Source organism: Dunckerocampus dactyliophorus, chromosome 17, assembly GCF_027744805.1.
Source record: "Dunckerocampus dactyliophorus isolate RoL2022-P2 chromosome 17, RoL_Ddac_1.1, whole genome shotgun sequence".
NCBI lineage: Eukaryota > Metazoa > Chordata > Actinopteri > Syngnathiformes > Syngnathidae > Dunckerocampus > Dunckerocampus dactyliophorus.
In genome coordinates this window covers 4,600,001-4,614,193 of record NC_072835.1, presented here as the reverse complement: position 1 = coordinate 4,614,193, position 14,193 = coordinate 4,600,001, and the positions used below count along the sequence as shown (strand labels likewise).

At 43.7% G+C, this 14,193-nt stretch overlaps 2 protein-coding genes across 3 annotated transcripts in view; both read right to left on the bottom strand.

Moving 5' to 3' along the window:
* Positions 1–322: 322 nt before the first annotated feature.
* On the bottom strand, positions 323–2,116 carry LOC129169971 (lysosomal membrane ascorbate-dependent ferrireductase CYB561A3-like). Its single transcript, XM_054757008.1, has 5 exons — positions 1,828–2,116; positions 1,023–1,231; positions 803–957; positions 536–692; positions 323–471 (listed from the first exon to the last, which is right to left on the bottom strand). The coding sequence occupies exons 1-5, from the start codon at positions 2,012–2,014 to the stop codon at positions 445–447; spliced, it is 735 nt and encodes a 244-aa protein (XP_054612983.1). The 5' UTR covers positions 2,015–2,116; the 3' UTR covers positions 323–444.
* Positions 2,117–4,329: 2,213 nt separating this feature from the next.
* tnfrsfa (tumor necrosis factor receptor superfamily, member a) overlaps positions 4,330–14,193 on the bottom strand; it is a 35,936-nt gene continuing 26,072 nt past the window's right edge. The window contains exons 4-10 of one of the 2 annotated variants that reach the window (XM_054756969.1): positions 8,768–8,879; positions 8,553–8,686; positions 8,382–8,471; positions 8,266–8,312; positions 7,174–7,455; positions 7,056–7,092; positions 4,330–5,722 (exon numbers count right to left, since the gene is read on the bottom strand). In XM_054756969.1, the coding sequence (XP_054612944.1) occupies positions 5,427–5,722; positions 7,056–7,092; positions 7,174–7,455; positions 8,266–8,312; positions 8,382–8,471; positions 8,553–8,686; positions 8,768–8,879 (998 nt within the window). In that variant the 3' untranslated portion in view covers positions 4,330–5,426. Of the gene's footprint in view, positions 5,723–7,055; positions 7,456–8,265; positions 8,313–8,381; positions 8,472–8,552; positions 8,687–8,767; positions 8,880–14,193 lie in introns of both variants that reach the window. The other variant, XM_054756968.1, reaches the window with a different exon arrangement.

Below are 14,193 nucleotides of genomic sequence, written 5' to 3'. Positions count from 1 at the left end.
TTGGGGCAAACTGAAGGAATTAAAATTGCAAAGTGAGGGAATTAAAATCAGTCTGTGATGGAGATTAAATAAGATTATACGTTTTTTAGACAAAGCACAGTATTCTTCGAGCTGTTCCTAAAAGTCAAATAACAACAGAAGCTACTTTTAATCATATGATTCTGATGAAACAGCATCTTTTGATGTGATATAATAATCATTTTCACAATGTTCCTTCGGGTTGAATTGTAAAATCACGGGTGTGGTGGCAGCATTGACATTACGCATCAAATTCTTTATTATTCTTTTTCATGTATCCCGCAGGAGAACAATGCTAGGCCAGGGTAGGTATTTACTCATGCAGGATTCATAAAGCTGTTTTGTTAACATCGAGTCGTTTGTCACACTTTAAATGTCAGGAACATGTGATTCTCCTGTCACTCCGCTGTCATCTGACTGGAACGTTCAAATGGCTTCCTCTCGGAGGAGAAGCTGCAATTAAAACAAGAATATAAAGCAGATTTTTTTTTTATTTGAATGACACCATTGAACTCACAGGAGCCTCTTCGTTGTGTGTGTCGGGACGCTGCCAGTCCGCTTTGGACAAGATTCCAAACACAACCACCCCAAAGGCCACAATGAGAACTCCCAGAGTGTTTGCAAACTGGGCCTCTGCGGGCAGCGAGCTGTAAGCTTCTGCAGAGACTCCATCACTGCGACAACAACAAGAACCCAATCATGACTTTTGTTTTGTATGATGGTTAAGAATGTTAATATGTTACTTAAAACCCTACACACCCTAAAGGCTTTATTTTCCACTCACAGTACAAAAAAGAGGTTTTCGTTGATTCCGCTGATGCAGGAGGCCAACACGAGCATTAGAACGACCTTTCCCATCCAGACGTGGAACGGTTTCAGGCCAGCACGGAACCACAGCGGCGAACACGGGAACAGGAAGCCGGCCAAGCTGAGGAGCCACTGTTGATCCAGAAGAACGGAATGAAGACCTCACAGGGAGGTCATGGTCTCAGTGGCCGTCCTACCTGACACGCAAAGGTGACCACGGTGCACATTCCCACCCAGCTGTGCAAGGAGTACATATCCGGGATGTGGAGGCTCCTGTGGACTTCAAAGACGGCGGTCAGGCCCCCGATGGAGAGCAGCAGGGCGGCCAGCATGAGACCGGCGTGGAGGAGCTTCCAGGGCTGCTTCCTTTGGGACCACGTGCACGGGATGCGGTACAGCACAGCAGCTAGGAGCATCCAGCAATTCAATTAATTGTTGCCTAGCAACCAGCAGTAAGGCAAAGTCAAAGAGCAGGAAAAAAAACAACATTGTAAAAAAAAAAAATAGTTTTACCAATGCTATTTTGACCATATATAACAAATGAATTTGATGTGATTGAACATTATAAAATGAAATTAAATGACTCATTTTATATATGGCCATTACAGCATGTTAATTGAATTTAATCTAATCAAAGTAATTACAATGACAATTTAGTTACATTACATTTTTATCTATATATCTTAATTTTTAAAAATAGTTTTCTAACATCTGGTTCTTTTTGTCTGCTCATGACATGTTTACCTTACTGCTTGTTGCCAGGCAAATGTATGATCGATGCTAATAGGCCGATATACAAATGAGAAGAAATGACGCCATAAAATCACTATGAGAATGAAAACACTAGTTTTACACACATTGACTTCACAATTGAATCACTGCTCTGTATGAAATATAAAAGGGACAAAGCAAAGCGGTGCCACCTGCTGGATGTTGTGTGCACTAAAGGCAGAGTGTCCACTTGCAGTGCAGTAAAAAAGTGTAATAAGAAGCGTGACTGACCCAGGCCGTAGAGAACCAGCAGTCCCGTCACCATGAGGACCGGATGCCAGTTGAACTGCGACTCCGTGCCGTCCCAAGCGAAGCCGCCGCGCCACCGCGAGTTCCAGGCGCTGACGAAGACCACGCACATGATGCCCAGACAGACGCACAGCCCGAAGGTCGCGTAGAAGAAGCTGGAAGCTGCCATTGTGGCGCAAAAAGAAGAAATGTTTGGACGTGTGGACTGCCGTGTGGACTGCGAGAGGACAGCAGCGTCGTGAATGCATTATCTCAGTAACTGTGACGGCTGACGGAAGGATGGTCAGGAGGTGCGTCTGCTAGCTCATCATGACAATGCTTTGCGCTCTTTCATACTTTGTCATGCATGACAACTGTCTATGTGGAACAAGCAAGGGCGTAACTTTGGGTCTACCTTTGGGGGAGGTTAAAATCTTTGCCTGTTTATTTATTGAAGTGTTTACTTTTTTTAAAGGAGAATGCGGCGTGCCTGTATTAGAAATACACTGTGATACTGTGATTTACTTGGCATTGTTGCAGCTGTGTACTTAACTAGTTATGCCACAATGACACAGTAGTTCATTCCTATTGTGTTTAAGCTCTAGCGAGCAATAACAATCTATTAAATGAAAGTATGGTAAAAATCAATAACACTATTCAGTTCAATAAAGTTTCCTTGCATTCTCACCTGCTCATTGGCCTGACTGCTTCCCTCGCCATGTGGCCCTCTGTCAGGAAACCACATGAACCCAATATCAGTTCTGACAGCGCGTGTTTGCATGCACAGTTTCATTTTTTAAGGGCTGTTACTTGGTCATCTGTGCTCCCTCTCCGTCTCTGTGGTCACCTGATCCTCCATCGCCTGCACTTCCTTCATCACCTCCTCCTCTCTCTTGCTCAATTGCTGCACCTCCTCCGTCACCTCCTTCTCTCTCTCTCTCTCCTCACCTGTGCCTCCTCGTCTCCCTCTCTGGTCACCTAGCTCTCCCTCACGACCTGTGCCTCCTCGGTCATTTCCTCCTCTTTGGTCACCTGTTCGGCAATCACATTCTTGAACATTATATAAAAAAAAGCTTAGTTAATGTTCAAATGGTAACAGCCCGATTAAAAATGACAGGTGACGTCAAAGCAGAATTTATTATTGTCAAGATTCACGACATGAAGTCGCTCTACACTTCTACACTGGCACGTAATGTCGCTTGAAGGAGCGTCTGTCATCACCATGGTTACCGCTCCGACCGCAGCAGAAACTCCGCTGCATTTAAAATGTAGAAATGCCTGGTTAAATGTAGCTTCTGTGTAGGCCATCGCGTCATTTGAGCAGTAAAATACCTTCACTACTGACAAGACATTTGATGTGGAAAACAGCGACGTTACGATCACTCAACTGAGAAATGTTGTTAAACTAGTAACGCCGCTACCCAGCGAAGTCAGCAAAACCGCCATTGAAGCGAGAACCACTACTGCTTGCGTGGAAGGAAGAGTCCAGTTAGATTGCAATTTCATATGTGGACCTGTTTGCAGGACACACCCTCTTTGGACACACCTTCTTAGGACAGGCATTCTTAGGATATATTTTCTTAGGATAGGTCTCCTCAGGGCACACCCTCTTCGGACACACCCTCTTTGGACACACCTTCTTAGGACAGGCCTCCTCAGGGCACACGCCTCTTAGGACAGGTATTCTTAGGACACACCCACTTAAGACAGGCATTCTTAGGAAGGCCCCTCAGGACACACCCTCCGAGGACACATCTTCTTAGGACAGGCCTCCTCAGGACACACGCCTTCTTAGGACAGGCATTCTTAGGACACACCCACTTAAGACAGGCATTCTTAGGACAGGCCCCTCAGGACACACCCTCCGAGGACACACCCTCTTTGGACAGGCCTTCTGAGGACACACCTTCTTAGGACAGGCCTCCTCAGGACACACGCTTTCCTAGAACAGGCCTTCGAGGACACATTTTCTGAGGACAGCTATTCTCAGGACAGACCCTCTAGGGACAAGCATTGTTGGGACACACCTTCCTAGAACAGCCATTCTTACGACCCACCTTCTTCCGGACAGGCTTTCTAGGAAACACACCTTCTTAAGATAGGCCTTCTTAGGACATAGCTCTGAGGAGGCGGAGTCTGTCCCAGCCGACACGATCTTGGACTGGCAGCCTGTTAATCAAAGCTACACAAAGAAAGGTGTGTGTCCAACTCCTGTTTGTAGTTTTTCACCAACATCAACCATGACTTCCTGTCGCTAACATGCTAATTAACGCAAACGTCACGAGGCCGCCATCTGACTTCTTTTCTCCCGTGGGAAAGCAGTCTTGTCAGCGCGGTCACGCTAAACGCCACGCAGGGAGAATGACACTTAAAAGACATAATTAAGTTACCTACGTGTCAAACAAACATCAACATTCTCTTTTAGTTGCTGTATCTAATACAATGAACGTATGGTCTTGTTTAGACGAGAGCTGAACAAAATTTCATTCATGACAAAGGCAGCCGTGACGTCCAAAAAAGCAATTTATTCTTCAAACAAATAAAAAAACATTCATAATCCACAAGGGAGTCTCTGTACAAAATATTTCATCAAAATTGCCATCTTTCATCATTTAAGTCTTAAAAGCACTTAACTTTATTGATTCCAACAATGAAAGTGAAGTCTTTACTCTGCTGCGCTCCTTCAATCGTTCCACAAAGTCACAGCTGGCAAACAATATTAAAAAGTCATGTGACCAAGCCTTTGAAATCGATGCAGGATGAAGTTGCTTTGTCAACCACTAGATGGCAGCGCCAGCACTGAGCATCACAATACAGTAGACTCATTCTGTACAGGGGACTTGGGGGTGGGCGGAGGAGGGTCCAGTTTCAGCTAGCATGTTCCTGATTGGACCTCGCTACAGTTTTCTGGCTGTGGCGCCCAAGCGCACGCACGCACAAACACACACACGCACAAACACATGCACACTTTGTGAGGCCCACTGCAAACAAGCTAACGTTTGGGAGCAATAAAGTTGAATTGTTTCAATCTTCCTTCATCAAAGCTAAATGGGACAAAAAGATGCGTACCTGCAGTCCGAGACTGGTTAATGAAGTGGACTATTTGGTCAGCTGGACTGCTGATTGAAATGTATTTTTTAGAGGCCGAGAGAGCGTGCACTTTTTGCTCGAAAGGCATAAATAAGGCGCGGTATAATAAATAGGAGAATAAATAAAATGTCGCCGGGAGCGTCGTGGTTCTTGTTTGTAACAATTGGAGCAAAGGTGGTGTGAGAACGTTTAGTGACTTCATGCTAGCAGAAACATTCATGGTGGTGTAACAGGTAGCGTGACTACATTGTGCCAGTGGGGGGCAGTGCATGGCATATCGCTAACAGCGCGCCAGACCAGTGTATCATGTGCTCGCCGCAAGGTGGCGTTCAGTAAGTTCACTTCTTCTTCTTCTTCTTCTTCTTCTTCTTCTGTGGCTTTCAGCGTCCTTCGAGCAGCTCGGCTTCCCCTTTTTGTCTCATGTGTTCCTCAAAAAAAAAAACTACTGGCTCTCCAAGCCGCGAAGAAGTAAGTCCATTAAGTGCGTCAACCTGTGGCGGGACGGCGTTCCTTCAGGGGGCGTGTTTGTAGAAGCCTCGCCGCAGCGCCTCCGAGGCGATGCTTTCAGCCGAGCGGCGCTGGTCCAGGTCCAGCAGGGCCTGCAGCAGCTGGTTGATGTCGGCCTTCAGGCCCTGACGCTGCATCCAGTTCTTCAGCAGCTCGTACACTTTATCGCCCGCCACGCCACCCTCCGCCATGCGAATGTGGTTGTCGCTGACGCCGATGTTCCTGAAGAACTTGTTGTGGATCCCCACGTCCAGGTACTTGTCGAACAGGTCAAAGCTCTTCCTCAGGGACTTTTCGGACTCTGGGAAACAAACATGAAATCATTCTTAAAACACATGTTTTGTTTGGAATACTTCAATAAGTACACTTTGTGCTTAGTTCCTGAGTGCACTAATTTTGACAGCATAGTGTTGCCCCAATCCATTCGTGATGCACTTAAACATAACACAAACACACGTACACACAAACATATGACAACAATATCCAACTGTTTGTATTGTAACATCGGTCGGTGCTCGGTAGTCCCAACAGAATTTGGTCGGTGCCTGTAAAACCACCGTATTCGGCACCCATCACTAATCTGTCCTTCCTAATGATGAATCTCAACCTCACGAGTTCGTCCCTCCCCTCCCGCTACGCAGCCGAGATGGCGACTATTGAGTGTGGTAAGTGTCCATCACTGTGCACTCACCATCTTGAGTGCAACATGCGGGTACCGACACAGCGCTGCGTTTTGCCCTGCTTAAGTGCAGCTTTGGGCCCGCCACAAATACAGTTGGACCGCCACGTATAAATTTGGCACACCCCCATGTTCGCCTTCGCTCATTAACACTTTCTAAGTGAACGTAGCTTGTCGTTCCAACTGCGTACAGTAGATGGCATCGTAACGCACCTGGCATATACCCCCTTGTCTTTAAGAAAAAAAAAAGCGACAAGCGGCAAATCTAGCAACTAACATGAAAGCATGTGTTACTCTTCTCAACGCCACCCCCCACCCCATCTAAAAGCACTCACAGCCAGCTTAGGATGCTTGTGATGTCCACAAAAGTGAAAAATACCACTGAGGCAAACCAGAGTGCACTACAGTCGTCCCTTGCAATATCGCGATTCCATTATCGCTCCCTTGCTTTGTTTGGTGGTAGACGCGGTCTATTATTAGTGAAAACATACTGAAATACATGTGATATGTAGTCCTCCCATTCCATGTGGAAGTGGTAAGTTTGTGGCTTCTTACTTTGTCCATTCCCCCCCCCCCCCCCCCCCCCCCCCCCCCCGTTTGAAACCCTTTCTAAGGTTAAAATAAATAAATTGGAGGCTAACTGGTTAGCTCGCTAGCGGCCGCCCAGAGTCCCTGTAGCATAGTAGTTGTGTAATAGTTAAACCAATTAACCGCTATAAACCAGAGACGACTATACTTGGCTGCGACCAGCAGAGGCGCTGTTTGAGTCCCTCTCCACTAGTTTGCTGTCTAAAGAAGCGGAACATGACATCGAGCTGGGATCCTCTGGGATGTGATCAATACCAATGATCATAAAAAAAATACAAGTCTTAAATTAGCCCGTCCCCTCTGAGGCTCCGGCATTATCCTTCTCACGCAGCCTGACTTCCTGCGAAGGCGGGCAAGCGTGTCTTACCTTGCAGCGGGACCAAGCGATGCTGCAGAGGATCCTCCTGAAAGAGTGAAGAGACATGAAGGACGTGTGGACGGGGCGAGAATGTTCCTTTCATGTCCTGTCCGGTCCCGATGCTCACCATGGCGGCAGGCGTGACCCTGCAGGCGGCCGGGCTCTGCTGAGGACTATTCCCGGATGAGGCCGCGGTGGGGAGGGCCGACAGGCTGGTCTGAGACGAGCTGGTGGTGTTGGGGAGGCTGTCCCCCAGCCCGCGGTCCTCGTCCTCCACGGGGGACGAGGCCTTGGTCATGCCGGCCTGCGTCTCCTGCAGCAGGGGTCGCGACTCTGGACGGGAATCCTCTCCTTCCAGGCCGGCGTTACGACTGTTCTGACACTCCTCTGCCGTAGGGGCGCTCTCATCCTGAAAACACAAATCAAGTATTTACATTTATCATCATAATTCATATCAAAGCATACAAGCATTGCATGAAAGTGTTGGTTTGGTTATGCTAGCTAAGCTTAGTAGCGCTAATGTCGTTCCATGCACGCACGTCAGGAAGTATTCAAAGCCAGCGCTTGTGTACTTACTGCACTTACTCTTTTGAGGGCGTAAGCTCGTTCACACCGACAAGTACGGTAAAATATGGCACACAAGTGGTGAGTGTGCAGCGATGGGACACTTACCACCCTCGACAGTCCCCATCTTGGCTACGTAGCAGAAGGGGAGGGACTAATAACGGCGGCCGAGGAGCAACCCGGAGTGGTGAAAATGACACATTTATGGTGTTGGAATTGCACTGCTGTGCAAAATAGAGTTCTAAAAGAGCGTCACACTCTGCGGGGACACTATTGTGCCTCGGTGTGCCGTCACAACAGAGTGGAGCGGTGGCTCGGCATGGTGCGCATGCGTTAATTACGCTGAACATTTGAACGTAATTAATTAAATAAATTAGCTGCCGCTGTTAACGCGCTATTTTTGACATATTTAGTTTTGCTTTTCACGGTTCATGGCCAATTATGCAAATTTTACAACATGACGTCACTTCCCCCGCCACAAATAGATTGCAGTCCTGCGGGAAGGGCTTATATTTTAGATGAGCAACTCAAGTTTAACTGTTGTTTGGGCGGGTTTAGCGTGCGAAGCCAACTGTCCTTCCGCGTCAATATGTGGTGGTAAACGTTCACATGCAGGGATGCGTCGTGGAAACGCGTTCAGGATGAAAAGACTTACAATGGGAACCTTCACAATTTCGCAGGCCTCGAAGTGACTCTTTACGCCTGTGGGGAGAAAGCAGACAATTAGCCACTAAGACGATGCAAAAGCGGCGGCCATGTTTTTCCACTCACATGGTTGAAAGGAGCGCTGCTTGATGACGAACCACCACACCGCCAGCCCGACGGCGACCACCACGAGGAGGCAGCACAGGATGGGAACGGCTGCAACACGGCAGCAATGAACAAATGAGCGAGAAAGTGAGCAGATACTGGAAAGAAAAAAAAAGAGAGAGAATGAGTTACCGATTTCTGCTGGTGAGGCGGGAGTGGGCGGGGTTTGGGGCGACGGGGTTTGGGTGGGAGACGGATGGCGCTTTCTGCACACGGTGTTGGAAAAGTAGGTGCACTTCTCCACCTCCTCCTCACCTGATTTACACCTGAACACAAAACATCATCAGCCACCCTAATCAGCTGACTCCATTGCTGCTTTCTGATTGGTCCAAGTTTGATACGCTTACTTGGCACAGCGTTTGCAGACTTCACAGGCCTGGTCGGGCACACAGAACGTTCCGGGTTTGCACTGGCACCTGGTGTCGGACGTGGTGGTGCAGGACGCCGTCTCCATCTCATCTGAGGACGGGAAGACGGCATTATTCATGGTGTCCCACTCATTCATTGCTCATAAACACATTATGACGGGACTGTCTGCGAGTGTCGCTTGTTGTTCCAATTCCGTGTGGTAGATGGCACAGTAACTCATGCGCACCTGCTCTGCCAGAGAAGAAGAACACGTAGCAGGAGGGGCGAGTGTTACCAAATTTACAACTTTGTCACTATATTTAGCAAGTATTCAGACCTCTCTGGAAAAAACAAAAGAAAAAGACTAGAGACAAATCTAGTGACTTTTTCGGGTCTTATCTTTGTTATTATTAGTAATATTATTGTTATTATTTTATTATATTAGTTATTAGTATCATTTCTATATTGTACAATGCAGGGCGCCAAACTCGTTTTCACGGAGGGCCACATCGCAGCTATGGTTACCCTCAGACGGCCACGTGCATAATTCTATTCATAATCATTTTGTCAAGAATAAATAACAATTCTAGAAATTTTTCATTAATTACTAATACTAAAATATTATTTTTAAAAAGGATTTGTTAACAAAAAATATGAACAAATACATTTAGCAGAAGCATTAAGCGTCTTTTAGATATATATATATATATATATATATATATATATATATATATATATATATATATATAATTTTTTTTTTTTACAAATTATTTACTTAAAATATACTTACATAAGTTAAACATTTCATAAATAAAAATGATTTTTACAATAATATTAAAAAATATAATGATTATTATTTAACTATTATTAAAAAATAACCAAATGTACTTTCATAATAAAATAAAAATACAAATATTTCAACACATAATATTAAATTAAGTTTTTTGACATGCATTATTTCCAGGCTTTCATGGGCCACATAAAACAATATGGCGGGCCAAATTCGGCCCCCCCCCGGGCCTTGAGTTTGACACCTGTGGTATAACGACAACAAAAACAGCATGAAAGTATGTATTGCTCCTCTCAACGAGCAATGGGTCCCCCTTACCTAAAAGCCACAGACGGCGCCGTCTTGCTTGTGCCATTAAAACAAAAACACAAAAAGCGACAGAAAAAAGCCCGTCTGTATTTCTAAACATATTTGCTTTTCGTGTTTGTTGCTCACTTTCTGTCTGCCACTCCGGCTACCACCCCCTCGTCCTGTTAAACACTCTGTTATTCCTCCATCAAGATGACCAGAAGACGTTATGACCGGGAGAAAGGTGACAGAGATAAAAGGAACAGATTCCAACACACAAACGAACTTGAGAAGGATCGAGTGTTGTTTTTTTTTCCGAACTAATCTCCCTCAGGGTTACGTTCTTATTTGTCCTTCTTCTGTCCTCATACAGCATCCTGACTGCTGACTGCTACAATGCTAACATTATTGAACACATTTACAATTACGCAATCAGCACAACAACAACTACCACTTTGTCTGCAGGACTTTTTTTATAGGACGGCGGTTGAAGGGTAAAAGTGGGCAGCACAGTGGCACAGATAAGAAGAGCGACGCGAGCGATCCACTGGGACAGCTTTTCAGACGACTCCACATTATACGACATTTATGACCACACTTGGCAGCTAAACAAGCAAAACTAAGCAGTTGAATTGTCCAAACATGCTCCGTCTCGCCACACCAATTATTCACAAGTTAACATGATTGTTGAGCTCCAAAAATAGAAATGAAACATGGCCTCCATTAGAACATTACCAAAGGATTTGATATTAACAAACAGAAATATAAACAGTAACAAGGCAGAAAGTTGTCAAACAAGATGTTATTGGACTAACATTTATTATTTTTGCAATTTTGTTTTACTTTTTAGGAAAGCCTTAAACTGCTTTGGGTTGATTTTAGTGTGTTTAATTAACAAAAATGTAACGAATATAAGGACCTGCCTGTTTATGGCGGACTGGGCTACCCAGAGCATCGTGGCAAATAATGTCTACCTTCTCTTATCAGTATAAATTAGGGATAGGGATCATCCATGAGCGAGATCTTCCGATACCGATACCAATTACTAGGGTTGGGCATCGAGCATCAATGGGAACCGGGACTTACGTTCCGATTGTCCCTGAATCGTTCAATTTTTAAAATTTCGCTCCTTAGGTTCGGTGATCCAGCGCGTCGAGCGGCAGTAATGGCCTCATAACACCAACCGATAAGAAGCCGGTGAGCACCCACAAAGAAGAAGGAGCAATGTGTGACGGCACTGGAAAGTTTGGCTGAAATCCTGCTAAATAAACCAACGGTCGGCGCCGTGAAACATTTGCAACGCCGTCATATCATGCAAAGGAGGGTGCGCCACTCACAGGATCAAACACGCCCAGGTTCATGGTGTAGAGTGCCCCGATTTTGACGCGTTACGCCGGACTTCTTCCAACCAGTCAGGTAAGTAAAACAATAAATTACAATATTGAGGCAGCAAACCAATGATACTTTATACCGCGAATACGGTGGCCAACTCAAATATGCAGCTAACGTAAAGCTGTGTACTTTACCTGACGCTAATGCTAGCTTTAGCCAGGAAGATGACCATGTTACTCCATTCACTTGTTTGATATTCTGCACGCAGGTCAGCAGGAAGTCAGTAACACGGTTAAGTTACACTTTGTCTATTCTGCATCATAAGACACTCCCCAGCACATAAACTACAGGATATGTCTCTTTGTTTTTGCAGGAGCTTTTCAACAATAAAAATGACTTGTGAACGTGTGCTCCTACGCAAAGAGACTTTCTAAACATTTATGTTTAAGTTCAGTTGAAGTTTGTTTGACACAGCAGTACCTCGCATAACGTAAACCTCCTCTCACGTAAATTCCACTGAACGTAAAGAATTTATGTAACGTTTTAGCATCGTATTACGGAAGACATTCCATATAACGTAAAGCGTCAAGTCGTTGCAAGTTTTTTTTTTTTCCCATCAACTTTATTTATGCCTCAAGTCAGTTTTATTCATTTACAGTAATCTTATTTATTACCTTATTTTTCATTGGAATGTTACTCTACTATGTTTATGCTAACGTTTTCTTATATTTTCCCAACATATTTGGTGGACTTGGAATATTTTGAAGGGCCAAAGGTGTGAGTTTGGGAAGATCTTGGAACGGATTAGGCTATTTACATGTATTTTACGCTTCGTATAACATAAAATCCCTGTAAGGAAAAGGTTCTCGGAACGGATTATTTACATTGTAGGGGCGTCTACTGTATTTATATATTGGTTAAAAACAGCCCTGTGAGAAATTTATAGTAAAGTCATTCATAAAAAGCTCATCAAAAATAATCATGGAGACATTTCATCCGAGAAGGTTAGCGCCATCGTTTTATTACCCTTCCTTTAAAAATAATCAGAATCGAGAATCGTTAGGAACTGGAATCGAAATGAGGCATCTGAATCAGAATCGCTCAAATTCAAAAGATGGCCAACACTACCGATCACATGGATTAACTGTGCATTTATCAATGTGTTTATGATGAGCGGTATTGGTCAGGGGGGCCATTAGACAATTCCAAGGGCCCCCGGCAAATAGGTAATAATTTAAAAATAAACATTTGGGTGGATTGTTTATTTTTTTTTCGCCTTTATTTTTTTTTTCCTTTAACAATTTTTGTACTATTTGACACAAACTTGATTTTAATTTGATGCATGTTTGGGAATAATGTGAATACATGGGAAATAAACTGTTCAATAACTATTTTTTTAGCTCAAGAAAACAAAATGAACAGACTAAAATAATACAAATAAATATCTTTATTAAATAGAAACCTTAAAAGATCCAGGTTGCAGGGTTGTCCAACTTTTATCACTAATAGAGATGTCAACGATTTGTGTTTTATTTATGACTGGCAACATTTCAATTGTACGCACCCCATGAAGGTGATATCCAAGCTCGGAACCAAGCGCATCGCTTGTTTGTTTTAAAAACAAAATGTCACACTGTGGTAAAAAGGTACATTTGGAGTCCAAAAACCAGAAACAAATTCTAGCTAGCTAGTTAGCCGCCGCCAATGTAAAGTACAGCCGGTGACAGACGGGCAAAGTGTGTAAACAAAGATGCAAGAGTAGTCGAACGGCGATAGGTTTGGTAAGGGGGTGATCAAACGCGCTGGCATGGATTGGCGTAGTCTGTGTCAAGCGCAATACGAGACGCGTCCTTTTGTTGGCAACCCTACCTGACACAGCAGATATGTCCGATTTTGTGATCGGCTTTGAAAGGCGTTTATCGGCATACGTCGATCGCGTGTTTTTTAAAAAATGGAAACCGGCCGATATTGATCGGTGGCTAATGTATCGGAGCATCTCTAGTAAAAATACAAAATAACTTTCATTTTGTCCAAGTTGATCAATTTTATTTTCATTTTCTTCATTTTGTTTTAATTTGCCCGCCTTAAAAAAAATAATAATCATTTTAAACAATTAGTAGTTTTCTTTGTCTAATGTAGCATGACAACATAAACATAATAACATAATAAATTTGGAGCGCCACAATAAGACTTGGCACTACCCATCCGCCCTTGCTCATAAACCCATTATAACGGGACTGTCTGTGAGTGGAGCCTGTGATTCCAACTTTGTACAGTAGATGGCAGCATAACAATGCTTCTTAACACACCTCATATGCACCAGGGGCCTCTTCCAGACTCCACCGTGATAAGTGAATTTCCGCCAAGTACTATTACATTCCTTACATATATATATATATATACACATATATATATATATATACACACATATATACATATATATATATATATATATATATATATATATATATATATATATATATATACATATACACAAACACACATACATACATATATATACTGTATATATATATATAGATTGTCAACTTGTAACTTGCACGCTGAAAAGGTGTGTTCACACCTGATATACGGTACATGTACAACGTACATAAACACCCATATTTATAAATATAGTAAATATATAACATTTATATATTTATACATATATTTTCTATGTTTATAATAGAAAGTACAGTTTTGGGACTTGGTCATTTTAAAAGTAGCTCGCAGGCTGAAAAAGTGTGAGCACCCTTGATCTAGTCAATGATCAATGAATACACGCTGAAGGGCAGCAAAAGCGAGCTGTGCCCCTGTATTAGTGTTTATGTACCACAGTACTTTACCAACACAATACATTAAATGAATATGGAATATAAGTGAAGCTTTGTCTGCTTTTATTTTGAAGACAACAGGAAGTGGGCTGCGTCTCCAAAGTCCTAAAAACGTGGTGCTCAGGTGAGTTATTATCCTGAAAGTGCACGCTCGCATCAGCATGTAAGACGATTCCCTTTCAGG